Here is a 21,527-nt window from a genome sequence, read left to right on the forward strand (position 1 = left end):
CAGGAACTAGACATAATCCCAATACAGAGAGTTATTATGAATTTAATGAGGCAAAGGGTTCTTTTCAAGCACAGAGTTGGGTGTGATGACAGTCAAGAATTGCATGTTCTGTTTACTGTCTGCACCAAGGACAAATAAGCAACCCCGCCTTAGCTGCATTTTACTGACCTCCCCCTCCCCACCCCATCATCCTTATCCCCGCCCAACTGCCTCTCCCACCACGCACTGCTGCTCATAGTTTGGGTACAGCCGCCAGAGACTGAGGTCTCGTGTGTGTGTGTGTGTGTGTGTGTGTGTGTGTGTGTGTGTGTGTGTGTGTGTGTGTGTGTGTGTGTGTGTGTGTGTGGGGGGGGGGGGGGGGGGTGCGGGCGTGTGTGGATTGGATGGGGTGGAGTGGAGTGGGGTCTTGTTGGCCAAAAGCTCATTTTGTGACAGTCTTTTGTCATACTGTAACTTAGCATCTTCACTATGTAGTGCGTAGCAACTATTCTTTTCATAATATTGTTGGCACAAGTGAGATGCTAATAACTCACAGCTGACTTTTAATCTTGTTAAACACAATTCCTCAACAATTAAGCAAAATTTTAGTGTTAGGTGAATCATGTTGCACAACAGTGCTCATTGAGGTTGCATTGTGCCGTTGTTAACACTGCAAAAACTCATTTTATGTCCCTCTCTTGTGCCTTTTCCCCAGGTAATATTAACATAATGCAATGCCTTTCATAAACAATTACTACTTCACTGGCATTACTTTGTTTTCTACAATTTGGTGAGAATTTCAAATGGCACTATTAAACTAGAAATACTGCTGTTATAAAAACTGAGAGTTAATAACTATACTGTTGCCAAAGTATATTACTGTTCTCTCATGCACGTTACTGTCACAGAAATTTTATTAAAATGTCGTCAATGAAACATATCTATTAACATCATCTCTTGGCGTGTTTCTTTAAAAGCTGTTGTTCAATGGTATATTTCAAGATCTCTTGCATAAATCTTTCTGCTGGAAATATCGTCAACTGTATATGTTTTTTATTTTTTAGAGAATTTGCAATTGTTAAATAAATTAAATGTCCTTTACTGTTTACAAGACAAGATAATTTCACTGTGATTCATGTTCCTTTTTTAGAATGATCCCTATAAATGTTTGTGAAAGTACTTTCAAACAATGACAAATTATTGACTGCACAAGATTTGATGATGAATCTTCGTTTCTTGTAAATCTTGGTGTTAGGAGAAAGAAGAGAACGTGCGTAGTAAACAGTAGTAAAAATCTACGCCAATTTATAATCCAAAGCAATTCTTTTTATTGATGAAGAGTTTCTATAAACATATTTTACCAACAGCAATATGTGGGTTAACATTTTCAGTTGAGGGCTAAAGCAATTACAATTGTAAACAAATGCAAATAAAGTACTGGTTACCAAATAATTCAATGTTTTGCAGATATGACTCCAACTGGAATTCAATAATCTCAAAAAATTATGACTAGGGATTATATCCAGTAGTATACAGCAATAATTGCCAAAAATTCATACATGTGTCAAACACCTGAAGAGGAGAAACAAAGTTTAGAAAAATAAATGTGCAAGAACAGGTTATATATTCACACATATATAATTCTTTTCACAGTTTTTATAAATGACAATTAACATCAAAATAAAGATCCAATCATATTACAACTGTTCCCTTTAAAAGGAACAACATCTGAGAACACACAGTTCAAGTTCTTTACATTTTGGAATGTGAAAAAAAACATCGCTTCTTGGGAAGGAGACTTAAACATCGATAAGTATTTAGCATAAAATTTCACACCCTGTTCGATTTGTCACCTACTGCAAAAGGACACAGCACCCCCAAGAGAAATAGGTTTTAGCAGTACAACAATAAACAAGCCCACAATCCCTCCCTATAAACTTTCATCAGATCTTTCTGAATATGGCTAAAAAAATACAATGGCCTTTTAAAGCTTACTCTGCTACATTCTTAAATTAGTATGTAACATAAATTTCACACACATCCTCACAATACACATGCAAATCACAAGTTTTATCAGTCAAAATGATGCATCACAATCCAGTAAAACAAAAACAGAATTATCGCCAAATAATTTCTGTTATTAAAAAAACCCAAGCAACTCTCACTGTATCAGTGCATTAAAGCCAATTTACAAAGAAAAAAAGGGGGTTATCCCAAAGTCCCAGCTCAGTTGCTATCTGGCGTCACACGCTTCAAATACAATGTAAAGCACACAACTGTTCAAAGCCATCTTCTTGCTACAGGTTTAGTGTGAAGACAACTCAAGCTAGCATCAGTTTATATGCAGCAAAAACAAGATTATAGCACACACATGCACCCACGCATACATTCATTTTGACACTTTCTCACTTTAGTAAAATGTTACACTCAGTGGGCCAGGTAATGTTAGGAACAGAGACCTGATGTAAAACTCTGAACACATCACCAAGTCCTTACACAGAAAGAAGCTAGTTTCCAACAAGTAACAGTAGAGCTGGAAAGACATTTCAAACATCTTTTCATCAAATGCTGCACTCAATGGTTAAGAAGCAGAGGGGAACATATTTTTGCCTTATATCTAAAAATTTCATATTGTAACAGCAGTAAATCAAGAAAATTTAACATGAGAAACTGGGAAAACTTTCCACAATGCATTCCTCAAAGAAATTTCCTTCTCATACACAGAATGCGGATATGTTACACATCCCATTATTACCAAACAACGTTACACCAATAACTTTATAGGAAAACCAACTGCAACTGAGAAATCAGCTACAACAATAGGATTACTATTTTTTGGCTGGAAAACCTCTTAACATGAAAAAAAAAGAGAGACAATAATGTATTGGCCTCAGCATTCGAAGTGTGTTGTAAGGACCAACACTAACTCTTTCCCAACTCCATAGGCAGTGGTGACGAGTTGCGTGGAGGTTGCTGTGCTTGATTCTGTGCTTGTTGTGCCTGCAACGGAATTGGAGTGGGAGCTGGACCACCAACAGCTACTGTTGGCACAGTCGGGACTGGCACAGCAGGTTTTATAAACCGCTCAGAAGGCCTCCGTCCAGCCTGAAGCACAGAAATAATTTTTAAGTTATTGGGATTTGTAAGTAGGAATTTAAAAACCTGTGGAAGAAACGGAATAATCAACAGCAAATACAAATACCAAGAAAAGAAATGATCAACACGACATACAAATACCAAAACAGTGCTACTTAAAATTAATACTGAACTTGAGGTTATAAGTTGGCTGACTCTACTTCCATAAAGCAAGAATACGAGGAACTGATTTCTTTTTAAAAAAGAATGAGGCAGCAATGAACTGTGATGAAGAAAGATAATTAAAATATCAGAGCAGACACGTTAACATCAGACAAGCTGTGGTTGTGATTAGCTATTGTACAATTGTATAAAGATGTTTTATATCTAACTGTAATAATTTAGTTTATTAATAATTTCTGCAGGACACAGTATGAGATTCGGTGCCTCATCTTCAGTTGTACATCATAGGCTACAAATGAACTGAGGTGATTGTGCTTTATTTAATGTGTACTCTTGAAATAAACTAACTATTGACACTAACTCCAGTTTTACATTCCTGGATGAACCAATGTAAACAACAGCATTGCACACACTTAAACTCTGAACACATTTGGCAACAGATTACTTTACCCACAAGAACTTGAGTATGGGAAACTGAATAGTAGTAAGAACACAAAAATTTACACTTCAAATGGAAATAATAGCAAGTTTTCTAAGTGCAGCAACAGTTATAAAATTAATTCCTCGACAAAGTGTCATAGCATTGGTTCGTTGGAAACTTACACAGATTTCCAAGACAATGTATCAGAAACTCCATAAGATACTTCAGCATATTAACATGATGAAAATGTAAAGTTTTATGTCTTTCCATCTGTACTCCTTTCTTTCTTTCTTTCCATTACTGATATGAAATAATTAAAAATTAAGGAAATTTATGTCTACAAATGACATTTTTCCCAGAAGTGTGTACTAACGAGCTGGCTGACATACGTTTGATGACTGTGTTTGGTTTGTGGGGCGTTAAACTGCACAGTCCTTTGCACCCATACAAAGTCCCAATTGTTTCACAGTGCAATTTTTTTTTATTTTTACACAGTCCTATCTAGCCACTGGCACAAATGACGATGATGACAAAAACACCTAGCCCCTGGGCACAGAAAACCCCCAAACAAGCTGGCATATCTACTTGGATCTCTAACTTTCAGGATTACTGTATACATTTGTTTTAATTGGACAGAAGAAAGACATGAAATAGAAGAGTAACAGTAAGAAAGGTGCAGCTGAGTAAGAAATGTCAATCTAAACTTTGGGCTGTAGGGAAAAAGGGTAGGAAATGTTTGAAAAGTAATGACAACAACAATTCACGTTCTGCAGCACCAACATTCTCCACGAGTTGCCTCAGACACCTGATGAGCCTACGTGACTTGAGACATTGTGTACCGTGTGTCACGCAACCATGATTTGACCACAATCAACTACACTCATACTGGACATCTTGACCAAATTTGTTTTCAACTGTCAAGCTCATGACTGGTGTGGTGTAAGATTGACCGCGATCCCATTTGTCATGGTAATACTTTGCAGTCCCAGAAAATAATCCCACTTGGATGCATCCCAATGTTTTCTTGTTACACTTGACTTTACTCAATGTTTTGCTCACGTATTGATATGTTTTAGAACCCTACATCAAACAGAACCATTTATCAAGCAATTTTAAATACAGTGAAAGTTAATGTGGCATCCAACAGTCAAGCACAATCAATAATCTGGCATCACTTCATACATACTGAATGTTTCAGATGCGTTTAGTGGAATTCAGTCGACTAGGCAATGGTCAACAATTTCGCACTAGTCAATGGTCAACAATTTTGAGTGGCATAGTGGCAACAATTTTATCAATCACCTGTCAGACAGTTTGTCATGCAGCAATTGTCTACAGTGTTTAAGAAGTGCTATTTTAAAGTGCAATCACAATGGCTGCTATTCTATGTCACAATTATAGTAGCGCTGCATTTTGTTTTGGGAATATTTTCTTAACCAAGCAACTCTCACAACGAAGTGGATGTGAAATGTAAAGATATTACACTTACAATGCAACGAAATCTTGACATCACTTGACATGTTTCGCCTGATTCAGGCACCTTCAGATTTGTTTATACAAAAAATTTACATATCATTAGTGGTACCATGACCCCATTTTGCAAAATACCGATTACTAGGAAGAAATTGTAACATGACTCCCTGTTATTAGACAGTGTTAGAAACATGGAATACCAAGCATACAGAACATCCTAGCAAATAATTGCACTCATCAAATATTCAGGAACATTGTGCAATATCCTATAAATAAATAGGATGGAATATAGCCGAAAAATAGTCACACTCAGTGACTGGGCTTTGTCATAAAAATATATATTACACACCATTAAACTAGAAGAAGAAAAAGATAAAGCTAGTCACCAGGTGTGACTATTTTATGGCTATATTCCATTCTGTTTATTTACAGCACACTGCGCAATGTTTATGAATATCTGATGATAATTATTTGCTGGAAAGTTTTGTACGCTCGGTATCCTGTGTGCCTAACACAATCTACGTGGGTTGCCCAGAAAGTAATACGCTGCATTTTTTTTTTGCTTAACAATTCTTTATTGAACCTAATGAGAATTACATGCATGAAAGAATGGTGTTTCATCAACACACCCTATTTTCCCACGTAATCTCCATCCTGTTCTATGACCTACCTCCAGCGTGAAACAAGGGCTTGTATGCCCTGTAGGTACCAATCCTTGTACTGGTGGCGGAGCCAGTGCTTCACTTTGTGAATCACCTCCTAATTGTCCACAAAATGTCATGGCATCCACAAAATGGCATCCTTTAATGGGCCAAACAAGTGGAAGTCCGAAGGGGCTCGGTCAGGGCTGTCACGTGTGACAGTTGATAATGGCCTCCCTGACCGCTGCAAATTGTGGAGCTCTGCTGAACCACCTTCTGATGATCTCACCCTCTGTGCCCAGTGACTGACTGTACTTCTGTTGACAGCAGATGCTCTACAAACTTTGCACAAATGTGTGAGAATATTCCCCACAGCTTCTTTCTCTGCAGTGAGAAATTCAATGACGGCACACTGCATATAACATACATCACCTACAGACGCCATTCTGAAACTGTCCTGGAGCTACACTATTGTCGGAAGTGATGGAAACTTTGCACACTAACTCAAGAGACTTCAAATAAAACATACAAATTTTGCATTGGTAGCATTTTTTTCTGCTGAGAAAAAAAAATGCAGTGCATTATTTTTTGGGCAACCCTCCTGAAAACATCATGTCGTGCTACAACTTCGTGCTAGCAAATCAAATTTTGCAAAATGGGATCATTCCATTTCTAACGAAATGTAATTTTTTTTGTGTAAGCCAATATGAAGACAACTGAATAAAGAGAAAAGAGAAAAACACACACACACACACACACACACACACACACACGGGTTTAACTATTATAAGCTTTTGGAGCCAGTGGTTCCTTCTGGCAGAAGAGTTGAAGGGGAAGGAAGAGGGGTGAAGGAGAAGGACTGGAGAGGTTTATTAGGGAAAGGGGTTAGAGTTCAGAAAAGTCAGCCAGAACCCCAAGTCAGGGGAGACTTACCAGACGGGATGAGAAGGAAAGACGGGTCTTTTTATCTACACATTTATATTATATTATCAATAATTGATTATGTTCATTGTTATTACACTCCATATAATGTTATTTTTAGTAGTTCAGCACCGTCAACATCCAAAGATACCAGATTAGCGGGTTTCTACTATAATACTTATTTGTATGAAGAGAAACAGATAAAGTGAACTCAACACATATGGAAAATCTGGTTGACAAGCTGTTAACCTCTTATTTCTAAATAATTTGGAAAGAGTGCCTGCGTGAAAAAATTACTGTTTCGCCACCATATGGCATAACAGTATTCCCTTGCCACATTATGTGCCCACTAACAATTGCTAAAGTGTGAAAAATATTTCCCTTTGATCCAGAGTTAAAACAAGTCAGTAAGTTTCAACTATTTTATTTTATTTTCTTTTATTTTCCCTTCCACTGTTAAACACCACTACTATAATGTTGCTATGGTTTTAAATATTTGTAGAAGGTCCCTGAAGAACATGTTGCCAAAACTTTTTGTTTTAGGTTATGGGAAGGAACAATTTCACCGAGAAAACATGGAACAACATTAGCCATTTACAAGATGTAAAACTTTGCTTCGACCGTTCTTCCCCCCCCCCCTCAACATTTGAGGCTTTAATGAAACAAATTGGTTACACATGTATCATTCAAAGTATTTTTCCATCGCTGGCCACTACTTTCTCCCATCTTTCAGGCAATGCACGAATCCCGCATCGAAAAAATTGTTCATCTTTTGAAGTGATCCACAAATCTACCCAATTTGTGACTTCTTCATGAGATGGGAAGTGTTGGTCAGCCAGGCCATGCACAATTGCTCTAAACAGGTGATAGTCAGAGGGAGCAATGTCTGGAGAATACGGCAGGTAGGGTAGGACCTCCCATTTTAACATTTCCAAGTATGTTTTGATGTTTTGCAACGTGGGCTCAAACGTTGTTGTGCTGCACAATCACTATATTGTGCCTCTCGCTGTATTGTGGACGTTTGTCTTTTAATGCTCTGCTCAAACGCATTAATAGCATTTGATAACGAGCACCTGTGATTGTTTCACTCGGTTTTAATACCTCATAGTACACAATGCTGAGCTCGTCCCACCAGATGCAGAGCATGATCTTGGAGCTGTGATTATTCGATTTGGCCGTCAACGTGGAAGCATGGCCAGGATACCCCATGATTTTTTTGCATTTAGGGTTATCGTAATGGACCCATTTTTCGTCCCCGGTCACAATTCGATGCAGAAATCCCTTCCGTTTCTGCCTCTGAAGCAACTGTTCACAAACACACAAACGCCATTCAACGTCTCTTGGTTTCAGCTCACACGGGAACCAAGTTCCTTATTTCTGAATCATGCTCATAGCCTTGAGTCGTTTTGAAATGGCTTGCTTTGTCACTCCCACTAATCATGCCAATTCTTCTCGAGTTTGATGCAAGTCTTCAATCAGCAACGTCTCCAATTCTGCATCTTCGAAAACATCCTCTCTTCAACCATTACGCCAGTCTACGACGTTAAAAATCACTGTTCTTGAAGTGTTGAAACCACTCACAACATGTTCTTTTACTAATAGCATCCTTACCAGACGTACATGAGAGCATTCGATAAGACTCAGCCACTGTTTTCTTCATACCGAAACAAAACAGTAACACATCCCGCAAATGATGAGAATTGGCCTCGTAAACTGACATTTTCAAACAAGAGCAACTTTATGATTCAGACACAAATCGACTAACGTTTGAATGAGATTATGTTGACCAAGGTCGTAGCTAACTGCCTGACATCTGCAATCTGTTTCTTTCGACCACTACTTACCGTTGTCGCCACCTATTGGCAAACGGCGGAAGCAAAGTTGTACACCTTGTAGTAGTAATAATAATAATAATAATAATAATAATAATAATAATAATAATAATAAATAAATGCAAGAAATTCAAATGCAGAAATGGAAAAGAAACTATTCACTTATCACCAAACAGCAGGAAATATTTTTAAGCTGCAGAGAGATACTGGAATATCAAGCTTCTAACACAGATGTGGTCATAAAAAGGACAAGTCTCTGACTATGCAGTTCAGTAAATATCCCAGCAAAGAGATAACAAAGAGTTCACATCAAATTCCTTACAAATTTGACGAGGATGTTTAGAAGCATATTTCACATTGAACACTGCTTAAGACAACTTTCAGAGTTTAATGAAAGCACAAGAAAGCTAAAACCCCTAAGAAAGCCATCTCAGACAGGCTTCAGGCCATCTCAGACAGGCTTCAGTGCATATGAAGGTACTGTGGAAGACTGGGACAGGGTAATTTTCTCTGTCAAAAAGGAGTTTGTGTGGTAGTGATGCTGGCTTAGAACTATGCTTTTAGACAGGAAAGTATTATGAGTGTGTTATTCAAATCAAAAAGTTCTGACAGTGTAATAGCGTCGGGTGCCTTTTGTTCCAAAGGAGATGGGAGGATAAAAATATGTACAGGTGCAGTCAGTGGTACACTGTAGTGTAAAATAATTGAAAAGGAAATAATGAAGAATGCTAGGGACTATTTTAGTGGTGCAAATTTGGGCCATTTAATTTCCAAGGTGACAATGTCAGTTGCCATTGATCAATTATTACATGGTAATGTCTGGATGATCAAAGTTTCCAGACACAGTAATGGTCAGCATAGTCTCCCAACATGAAATCTATTGAGAATATCAGGGTGGTAATGTCAAAAACAGCTATGCTAATACTACTCTGCATCTAAAATAGAGCTGAAAGAGAAGATAGTTCATGTCTGGCAGCAGACAATTGGGCCTACGGGGTGTCAAAGTTTGGTTCATTTAATGCTGTGTGCAATCAACTTTCTCCAAAACAGTGAAAGTCTCTAATTCAAATACTTATGAGTATGTACAAAGATTTATTGAAAAGTAATGCTTCTAAATTTGCTATGTGAAAACTCTCAAGCTTTTTAAATAAAACAAACTTCTTAACATTCTACATCTTTTTACTTCATGCTTACTTGTTTATTTCTCAACATAGTTACCCGAGCGAGGAACGCATTTCTACCAACGAGAAACCAGTTTGTTAATACCATACTGCAGATGTCTGACTGTTGCCAGAGCCACTTAACCTCTGCCACTTAACCTCTGCCACCTCACTTCTGCCACCTCACTTCTACTTCATCACTATGAAAGTAAAGTCCTCGAAGGTGGTATTTCTGTAAGTTTTGGAAACAGATGAAATAGGATGCGGCCAAGTCGGGACTATAAGGAGGATGGCTGACAATACTGAACCAAATGTGGCCAATTGTTGCAGCAGATGTTTCAGTTTTCATGTGTGGTCCGGCATCGTCATGATGGAGAGGCTGCTCCATGTGTGTACAAACTCTTCAAATTCTTATCTCAATTACAGCACACTGTTTCTCACGCACAAACATAGTTATTCTACACACCGCCATGTTATACACAACAATTCAGAGCCCTCTAGTGGCAGAAGGTTGCAACATGCATCAGCCTAGTTGAAAAGTCAAGCAAGTGACATGCAAGACATTTAATAACTCAACCAATATTGTGAGCAGCATAAAAAATTCTGAGGTATTACTTTTCGGCTTGCTGTCACGCTGTGTACATTGGCCAAAATGGCAGGTTACTGAAAGCTGGATTTCAAAAAGACCTATTAAATAAAAAAGGCCAAACTCTGCCTTTGCAGAACATCTGAAATCCAGTGGACACCCTCTCCCAAGTTGCAAAATTTAAAAATACTCCACTAAGCTCAAACAGGGAAAAAAAACTTAACAGCCTGGAAGAAAGGGAAATAGCTAAGCACATAGGAGAAACCATATTGCAGTGCCTGTGTTACTCTGATTACAATGCAAAGTTGCTTTGGACATGCAAGGAACAGGCAATGCAGTGACTACAGCCATTATGAAATACATTAAATGCATTTGCAATTGCAAATTAGAACAACCACCAGCTGCAGAATGTAATGACAACAATGAAAATTTCTGCCGAACCAGGACTTTAATCCGGATTTCCCGCTTATCGCAAACGGTCCCCTACCATCTGGCTATCTGTGCATGACTCATGGCCAGACCCAAAAGTGCCTGTTCCTTTGGATATGCAGGCATGCATGTCAAAAGGAACTTTGCATCACAATGAGAATAACACAGACACCGAGACATCATATTTATCTGTTGATACCGGGCACGCGATTTTCAAGTACAGCATCTGACCTGTGCGGGAATATACATAATGGATGTATGAGTACGGGTTGTAGACGCATAGTTGGTAACATATGGAAGTTCGGGACTGGCCATGACGGCCACTTGCGATAAGCAGGACATTCGGGTTAGAGTCCCGGGCCAGCACAAATTTTCATTGTAATCATTCCATTCTACAGCTAATGGTTGTCCTTATTCACAAGTGCGAATGCATTTAATGTATCACAAAAGGAAAACAGACAGGCAGCTCCAAAATAATCAGTTGGCTGGAAAGACCCAACTGTATTATGTCACTACGAGAGCGATGTTTAATGATAATAGCTAAGCCCTGAACGCTTACTGTAATTGAATTGTGCCACCTACTACTTTTTTCAAAATGTTATCTTTTTAAATTTCTAATTTTCTAAGTTTACTAATTTTTGTATTTACACTCAATGTAAACTGTGACATACAACTGATACTGGCACTCTTGCTCTTGCGCCGATTTAGCTAAGTTTTCAACAGAGGGGTCATACACATTAGTTTATAATTTTGATTTGCCCTGATTATTCTGGCTACTAATGTAAGCATTATGTCAGCAAATATTTAGAACACCAGTCATTTATAATAATTGTCACTGATTGTTGTTATGACAAGATTTAGAAACTGAACACTACCTTAGCTTACAGCCTGCAGGCACCATCAGCTAAGAGCTGTGTGCACTAGTCTTAGGGGCCTTATATGTTTTCATATCCAGTGAGATGTGTGCAACCTGAATATGCACATCTCCAGCATATTTATGATTTAAAGATTTACTGTAGGCCTAATACCATTTGGTTTGCACTGGACTGTGTCACGTGCTGTAATAAGGTAATCTGCTGCTTCATTCTTATTTCCAGTAACGGTTGTCAATTTAGGGACAAAACAGGTGGTGTTTTTTTTTTTTAATACCCTTCAGTCATCTTCTGTTTTATTCTATTTTGTAGGACACCACATAGTGTTTTTAAAGATTTGACAAGGGGCATTTACTTACCGGAATATTCTATGTGTGATATCCCACATACCAAATACTGCCAAATATCAGTTCTATAATATTTTATTGATAATCAAATCTCACTAAATGGGGTCATGCCACTATTGTGAATTTTTTTTATTTCTTCACAAGCCAATCTGAAAACGCACAAATAGAGGTGAAATGTGTCAATGGGAAATAATAATAAAATATTCACACTGCAACGAAGACTGCTTGTTTCTTCATATCATGCATACTGGTTGCTGTACCAACCCCGTTATTAACTGGAAAAGTTTCACTGAAATCAAGATTGGGCTGCACGATAAGCTTTTGTCAGCTAATCATAGTCCATGTCACATTATCCTGTTAGCCAATGACAGCAGCTCTTCAGCTCATCGGACACTTTGTGTAGCCAGGCAACCAACACCCCTATAAGTAGTGCAAACACTCAAATGAGAAAAGTTTGTGGCTTAAATTAGTATAGTAGACAATCACCCGTAAGCATATTATCTGCGGCCTATTTCTCCACATGCTTTTGTGTGCACTGTGTTTTGCTGTTTTAAATGGTGCATTTTCTTTGCAACTAACATTTTATTTTCGTATTATTCTCTCATTTATGTTTTATTCTGCAGTAGTGAGCTGAAGTAAAATTCTTCGTTAGAGTATCAATTCTTACTGGTCAAAATAACAAAAATTTCTCAGAAATCTAAAACAATGAAAAATTCCCAAAATTCTAAAAAATTCTTGAGTTTCTCCAAGATTTTCTGTTTTTCCCTGGGCATATACACATTGAACTAACCTGGTTGTTTGTAAACAATGTAAATTAAGAGACACATAGCTGAAGTTTATGCAAAAAGTTTCAGATTTGATAGATAAAAAAGAACTAGAGAAGGCAAAGCTTCATTGTTAAGAACAAGAAATTTTTTTGTGAGAGGAACTGGAGCCTTTCAAATTTTAAATATTGAGAAACTGGAAGTCCACAGGGTAAGGTGACAATTCATTCAAAGACCGTTTTCATTTAATATCAATGCACTTACTACTATGTTTCTCCAATGAATAGATCACATCCTTGGAATGAGATTGTGAGAAGTCTGCGAAGAGTATATAGAAAAACCACACTTTTACACTTTACAAGGGACTTTAAAGAAATGGTGTAAAATGTGGGAAATAAATTTTTAAACAGTGACTTTTAAACAGTGAAATTGCCGTACAAGATCCTCCCTTGCATTTCCACAGTTAATGTATTATATGTATAATAATAATAGACCCGTGTGGTTCCTGAAGAGGGGCAGCAGCCTTTTCAGTAGTTGCAGGAGCAACAGTCTGGATGATTGACTGATCTGGCCTTGTAACAATAACCAAAACGGCCTTGCTGTGCTGGTACTGCGAACAGCTGAAAGCAAGGGGAAACTACAGCCGTAATTTTTCCCGAGGGCATGCAGCTTTACTGTATGATTAAATGATGGCGTCCTCTTGGGTAAAATATTCCGGAGGTAAAATAGTCCCCCATTCGTATCTCCGGGCGGGGACTACTCAAGAGGATATCATTATCAGGAGAAAGAAAACTGGCGTTCTACGGATCGGAGCGTGGAATGTCAGATCCCTTAATCGGGCAGGTAGGTTAGAAAATTTAAAAAGGGAAATGGATAGGTTGAAGTTAGATATAGTGGGAATTAGTGAAGTTCGGTGGCAGGAGGAACAAGACTTCTGGTCAGGTGACTACAGGGTTATAAACACAAAATCAAATAGGGGTAATGCAGGAGTAGGTTTAATAATGAATAGGAAAATAGGAATGCGGGTAAGCTACTACAAACAGCATAGTGAACGCATTATTGTGACCAAGATAGATACGAAGCCCACATCTACTACAGTAGTACAAGTTTATATGCCAACTAGCTCTGCAGATGACAAAGAAATTGAAGAAATGTATGATGAAATAAAAGAAATTATTCAGATTGTGAAGGGAGACGAAAATTTAATAGTCATGGGTGACTGCAATTCGGCAGTAGGAAAAGGGAGAGAAGAAAACAAAATAGGTGAATATGGATTGGGGCTAAGAAATGAAAGAGGAATCCGCCTGGTAGTATTTTGCACAGAGCACAACTTAATCATAGCTAACACTTGGTTCAAGAATCATGAAAGAAGGTTGTATACATGGAAGAAGTGTGGAGATACTGACAGGTTTCAGATAGATTATATAATTGTAAGACAGAGATTTAGGAACTAGGTTTTAAATTGTAAGACATTTCCAGGGGCAGATGTGGATTCTGACCACAATCTCTTGGTTATGATCTGTAGATTAAAACTGAAGAAACTGCAAAAAGGTGGGAATTTAAGGAGATGGGACCTTGATAAACTGAAAGAACCAGAGGTTGTACAAAGTTTCAGGGAGAGCATAAGGGAACAATTGACAGGAATGGGGGAAAGAAATACAGTAGAAGAAGAATGGGTAGCTTTGAGGGATGAAGTAGCGAAGGCAGCAGAGGATCAAGTAGGTAAAAAGACGAGGGCTAGTAGAAATCCTTGGGTAACAGAAGAAATATTAAATTTAATTGATGAAAGGAGAAAATATAAAAATGCAGTAAGTGAAGCAGGCAAAAAGGAATACAAACGTCTCAAAAATGAGATCGACAGGAAGTGCAAAATGGCTAAGCAGGGATGGCTAGAGGACAAATGTAAGGATGTAGAGGCCTATTTCACTAGGGGTAAGATAGATACTGCCTACAGGAAAATTAAAGAGACCTTTGGAGATAAGAGAACGACTTGTGTGAATATCAAGAGCTCAGATGGAAACCCACTTCTAAGCAAAGAAGGGAAAGCAGAAAGGTGGAAGGAGTATATAGAGGGTCTATACAAGGGCGATGTACTTGAGGACAATATTATGGAAATGGAAGAGGATGTAGATGAAGATGAAATGGGAGATATGATACTGCGTGAAGAGTTTGACAGAACACTGAAAGACCTGAGTCAAAACAAGGCCCCCGGAGTAGACAACATTCCATTGGAACTACTGACGGCCTTGGGAGAGCCAGTCCTGACAAAACTCTACCATCTGGTGAGCAAGATGTATGAAACAGGCGAAATACCCTCAGACTTCAAGAAGAATATAATAATTCCAATCCCAAAGAAAGCAGGTGTTGACAGATGTGAAAATTACCGAACTATCAGTTTAATAAGTAACAGGTGCAAAATACTAACACGAATTCTTTACAGACGAATGGAAAAACTAGTAGAAGCCAACCTCGGGGAAGATCAGTTTGGATTCCGTAGAAACACTGGAACACGTGAGGCAATACTGACCTTACGACTTATCTTAGAAGAAAGATTAAGGAAAGGCAAACCTACGTTTCTAGCATTTGTAGACTTAGAGAAAGCTTTTGACAATGTTGACTGGAATACTCTCTTTCAAATTCTAAAGGTGGCAGAGGTAAAATACAGGGAGCGAAAGGCTATTTACAATTTGTACAGAAACCAGATGGCAGTTATAAGAGTTGAGGGACATGAAAGGGAAGCAGTGGTTGGGAAGGGACTAAGACAGGGTTGTAGCCTCTCCCCGATGTTGTTCAATCCGTGTATTGAGCAAGCAGTAAAGGAAACAAAAGAAAAATTCGGAGTAGGTATTAAAATTCATGGAGAAGAAATAAAAACTTTGAGGTTCGCCGATGACATTGTAATTCTGTCACAGACAGCAAAGGACTTGGAAGAGCAGTTGAATGGAATGGACAGTGTCTTGAGAGGAGGATATAAGATGAACATCAACAAAAGCAAAACGAGGATAATGGAATGTAGTCGAGTTAAGTCGGGTGATGCTGAGGGAATTAGATTAGGAAATGAAACACTTAAAGTAGTAAAGGAGTTTTGCTATTTGGGGAGCAAAATAACTGATGATGGTCGAAGTAGAGAGGATATAAAATGTAGGCTGGCAATGGCAAGGAAAGAGTTTCTGAAGAAGAGAAATTTGTTAACATCGAGTATAGATTTAAGTGTCAGGAAGTCTTTTCTGAAAGTATTTGTCTGGAGTGTAGCCATGTATGGAAGTGAAACATGGACGATAAATAGTTTGGACAAGAAGAGAATAGAAGCTTTCGAAATGTGGTGCTACAGAAGAATGCTGAAGACTAGATGGGTAGATCACATAACTAATGAGGAAGTATTGAATAGGATTGGGGAGAAGAGAAGTTTGTGGCACAACTTGACCAGAAGAAGGGATCGGTTGGTAGGACATGTTCTGAGGCATCAAGGGATCACCAATTTAGTATTGGAGGGCAGCGTGGAGGGTAAAAATCATAGCCAATTTAGTATTGGAGGGCAGCGTGGAGGGTAAAAATCATAGAGGGAGACCAAGAGATGAATACACTAAGCAGATTCAGAAGGATGTAGGTTTCAGTAGGTACTGGGAGATGAAAAAGCTTGCACAGGATAGAGTAGCATGGAGAGCTGCATCAAACCAGTCTCAGGACTGAAGACCGCAACAACAACAACAACAACAACAACAATAATAGGCATCAAAATACTAGTTGGGGACATGTTTATTATCCAATAAAGGTTATCTCAATTTTGTACTATGTTTTGCCACTGACATAACTGGAACCGGTAATTATCTGGGAAGTAGAAAAATTTGACTTAATTTCATTCATTGTCGGTGTTTTGGGAAACCAGATAAAAAAATAGCAATGTGTCATTCATTATTTAAATAATGATACCCTACATCACTTATGTATTTTTTCACACTTCGCTTGATGCATTTAGAGAATTTATTCCGATTATCAAATACAAATATTTACAGAAGTATTTTATGTGATGTTTGTACATGTGTTGTTCCGTGTGTCTACACTGTTGTCATCTTTTTGAGGTTAAAAAGTACTGCACCTCTGGTGGGAAAAAAAAACTACCGTAAATATTTGCATTTGAGAGTGAGAATAAATTCTTGAAACTTGCATTGTTACGCATAAAAAAAAAGAAAGAAACGTAACTGGGGCAGTGTTTCATCATTTAAACCAGACATCTGACCAACACAACGAGGACTACGGTGTCAACTAGCACAACAAGTGGTCAAACAACAAAACATGGGAAATATGCATTCAATCACAAAGCTGCACATCTGCAGTAGATAAATCATGAAAACAGTTGAGATTGGTCATGATACCTTTATTCAAATGAACCTAGTTACTCCCATAAGCTGCCACAATGAGTACAACTTAAAGAAAGACTGGAATACAGCTACCTGTCACAATATCATTGGTTTTTTTATTATTATTCTTGCATGTCCAGATTGCAGCTACGTACAGCCATCTTCAGTGCATTTGAGAGAATTATAATACAACAAACTCTCAGCAATACATGACACTCTACAACTTCACTGGTGTACAGGCAGTACACAACATATACTGCTGAGAGTATACTGAAGATGGCTATTTATAACTGAAATCTGAACTAGAGGCTGGCAGCAGGAGGAGATAACGAATGGTACTGACTTCTACAAATTCACCTGTAGAGCAGAGCACCCTGGTGTCAAGAAACTAACCACATAATTTTTGTGTACACTACTTGAAGCAAATGCCATGCCAGCATCTTTTTATGCCAGTCCCCCCTCCACAAAAACTGATTAATAAAGCATAAATCACCAAAAATTATAAATACAAAATTGGGTGCAAATTAATATTGTGATCATAGCAAATTTCATAGCAGTGATAAAAAAAAATGTCATAAATGGCAGGAAAACTTTGATTCTGGGAAAATAAAAGTGGGGTTATACTGTATCTGAGGCTAGCACAACCTCTTTTTCGTACTCAAAATGTTTTTCAGTTATGAATCTCTTCAGATGTAGGAGTAGTTTGAAGTTAAGAGGTTACCATGTTAAATATATAGGGAATATGTTTGTGCACTTCATACATAAAATATCTCTGTTTTGCCAATATTAAAGCACCTTTGCCAAAAAGACAGCACGTGTTGGAAATTCATCACTTCTTTTTCTTTTACAGTCTAGTCCCCTTCCCCTATTATACTTACCAGTTACCTATACAAGGTGTGTTGAAAAAGTATCATTCATGAATTTTATAATTTCACATATAGTGATAGCTTGATTCATACAATTTCTTGTCACTGTGTTGTTGGTAAACACGTCTGAAAAGTATTTGCACAGTGTCAGTTGTATCATGTATTCAGCCTGTTGTCAGCTGCCAAAAAGGTTACATATGTAGTATTATTTTGTATAAAAATCACAAAATTTTACTAAATTTTGCAATAATGATGGAATTAGGTGCAGCAAAGATTTAGAAATTTCATGCATTGCTTTTGGTGAATCTGGTATGAGAAAAGCAAGGGTTTATGAGTGGTGTACACATTTCAAAGAAGGATGTTTAAGATGATAAGGCACCCTGAATGCTCCAGTACATCATCATCATCATCATCATCATCATCATCAAATAAAGGGCCATTGTTTGACAAGCATGGGCAAGAGTAAAAACACATCACAGTGACAGCTAAGAGCTATCACCAATACTTAATAGGGGATTGGAGAAAGCTGTGAGAAGTGAATAATGGCTAATGGGGATTATTTTAAAGTGGACAACACAAAGAAGAATAGACCAAATTCTTTCCAAAAAGCAAATAACCTCATTATTTTTTTGAGCACACGTTATGTGTACAAAGTAATCAACAAAAATTTCTTTTAAATGCCAGAAGACACTGACCATAACACTTCTGGTCTTTACCATGTAAAGCAACTACTGCTTCTATCGACTGCCTTCACATTTCATTTCTGGTGTTAAGCGGCAGACTCAACTTAGCCATGGCCCACAAAACTGGTGGATTCTTTTTCGAATTATCTGAAGATCTGTTTTAGGTTAGCTTTCAGAAAAAGTGGCACCCTTCATAGACAAAGCTTTATTAGTTATTCTTCAAGTAAACTGTACCATCCTTTTTATTCTGATTTGCTATGGTGTCAGCCTTTTCATATCAGTGCTCATTGCTGAATACTACATTGTGCCCACATGTGGTTGCAGTTAAGGGACATCCTTCATGGGCACAACTAGATTAAGTTGTCCATCTCTTAACTGTTTTAAATGAAGGAGCAGACTAATGTATCTTCACCAACTTAAGAATAATTGTGTGATGACTACAAAGTTAGTAAAAAAAACAGGAAACTTTAATAATACAATTCTGATCTCTCTGTCAGGCCAAGAACTTCAACCATACCTTTTAATTTTAAAAGTTCTTAACTAATATAATTCTATGTTTACACTTATAAGTTAGACTAAACAAAGAGAGCTTACCTGGGGTCCACCAGGTACAAGGGGCGTGGATGAGGCTATGACACCTGTTGAGCAGACAGGTAATGGAGCAAATGTGGGCTGGCCGCACACGTAGCAGCATCGCCCTGCGGGAGTGGATCCTGTAGTTGAAGTGCCTCCAAAGGAATTGTCATTTCGAGACCCCACCAAACTTGTCACACCTATAGAAACAGCAAATATTTAGAGCCATTCAGAGTGGGTCTTTGGCACTGAAATTAGTCACAATGTCCATAAAAAATCCCCAGATAACACAAAATCTGTGAATGAAAAACTACATAAAATACATGGGAGGCATAAGAGACATCCATGATGTAACCTACTATGACCTGTTCACTTCCAAGAAGCCTCAATACGCAGCTGGCACAAATCACTGACACTTTCAGTCTGTAATAAACAGAAAAAGAACAGCATGTGCAAAGACAATATGATAAAGGATAAGCTACAGCAATTGGAGATGGGAAAGAAGCAAGGAAGAAATACATTTAACTCTTCAGTGGGTACATTGACATATAAACAACGGATTATGTTTAATTTTCATGAATTTAGATCTATTATTGGGTCTGTGCAAACAGTTATTCCTTCATTAATGCTTTGGATACTTTACTGGTAAGTTCTTTTTCCCCATTGTTGAACACCTATAGTGCACCTCGTATCTGTAAAAAGTTTGAAAGTGAATGTGTCACATTTGGCATAAAAAAATACTCCATGTAAGTAAAATTTGTACTTAGTTTTTCTACTTATACTTTCAATAATACAGCTACTGTTCTGCGTCTAATTTTGTGAGCACATGGTCTGTAAATTACAGATGACTCTTCTTCTGGACACACAAAAATGTGACAACAGCCAAACATTATGGGCTATCCAATACAAATTCCGATGCTGAAATAAAGCACTCACATGGGAATGATGACAGTTCTGATGAGGAAGCCACTGAACATAAGAAGATAGCAGGAAGACGATTGTAGTGGACATAATATTTTTTTGTTTATTATAATAAACATAGAAATTGTGATTCTGAACAAGAAAAATTAATTTAAATAATAAGACAAAAATGCTTAATCTCACAAAGTTAGCAGGTTTTTGTATATTACAGACTCCTAAACACAATTCTACTAAAATGGTGTCAGTATCAAAGACTGTCAGTTAAACAACATGAAATAATAATAAAATATTGTGTTGGCACCCAAGTTTGTAGAGTTTTCCGGAAGTTTAATAAACACAACAGATACACATAACAGGGTTTATGTCATCAACTATATACTCTCCTTGACTATTTACAACAGACTGCCAGTGCTGGGGCCACTTTCCAATCCCATAACTGTAGAAATCATGTGGTTTTGAACTCATCGAGCCATGTTCAGAGGGCATTTTAGTTCAAAAAGGAAGTTCCTTGAAGTTGATCGATAGAAAACTGAAAAGATGGAGAGCTAGGTATACAAGATCAGGTCAATAAGGTGCATGTGGAAAGACTTCCCAACCCAACTCCTGTGTAGTGCTTATTGTCAGTCTAGCAGAATGCGGCGGGCATTACTGTGGAGTAGCATCACTTAACACAGTCTTCCTGGTGGTTGTTCTTGGACGGAGTCTGCAAGACGTCTCAGTTGTTGACACTAAATGTCAGCAGTGATGGTCACACTTCAGGGAAGCAGTTCAGCAGTGATGGTTACATCTCGGGGATGCAATTTGTAACACACTACACCTCTGCTGTTCCACCAGATGCATCTTTTGTGGATGCACACATGTATTTGTATGGGGAGATGCTGCTTTGTCTGGGTTCAACCATTCCTCTCTTTTCCTTATGTTAGCATAAAGACACAATTTCTCATCACCAAATAACGATATCGGATAGAAGTGGTCAGTGGTATTCAAAAGAAAATTTATTACGAGTAAGCAGAGATGCACATATGGCCATCCATTTACTTTTGTGTTGGCATACAACATGCAGTACCCTTAAAACAGATTTTTGGAACTTCCCCACTGCACGCAAATGTCGCCCGACACTAGAATGATCACAGTTCATCACATCTGACAGTCCTTAAGCACACAGACATGGATCATTGTGGATTAATGCGTTTAAATAATCTTATTTAAACCTCAAAGGTCTTCCTGAATGTGGAGTGTCACTAATGTCAAAAAGATTCTCCTCAAAATGAGAAACCATTTTCTTGCCATGCTTTCTCCAGTGGCATTAACCCCATACATGTCACAAATGTTTCTGCCTGCTTCCAGTCCTGTCATACCTCTATTGAACTCTAACAGAAGAATATGTCAGATATGTTCTAATTTCTCCACTTGGCACTCCATTTTCTAGTACCCACAGCTTCA

General features: G+C 37.9%; 1 protein-coding gene across 3 annotated transcripts in view; it reads right to left on the reverse strand.

Annotated features, from left to right (window-relative positions):
- Positions 1-1,321: 1,321 nt before the first annotated feature.
- LOC124711757 (coiled-coil domain-containing protein 6) overlaps positions 1,322-21,527 on the reverse strand; it is a 69,410-nt gene continuing 49,204 nt past the window's right edge. For all 3 annotated transcript variants that reach the window (XM_047241971.1, XM_047241972.1, XM_047241970.1), the window contains exons 8-9: positions 19,185-19,363; positions 1,322-3,084 (exon numbers count right to left, since the gene is read on the reverse strand). In XM_047241971.1, the coding sequence (XP_047097927.1) occupies positions 2,902-3,084; positions 19,185-19,363 (362 nt within the window). In that variant the 3' untranslated portion in view covers positions 1,322-2,901. The remainder of the gene's footprint in view (positions 3,085-19,184; positions 19,364-21,527) is intronic.

The sequence above is a fragment of the Schistocerca piceifrons genome, chromosome 8 (genome assembly GCF_021461385.2).
Source record: "Schistocerca piceifrons isolate TAMUIC-IGC-003096 chromosome 8, iqSchPice1.1, whole genome shotgun sequence".
In the NCBI taxonomy this organism is placed as follows: domain Eukaryota; kingdom Metazoa; phylum Arthropoda; class Insecta; order Orthoptera; family Acrididae; genus Schistocerca; species Schistocerca piceifrons.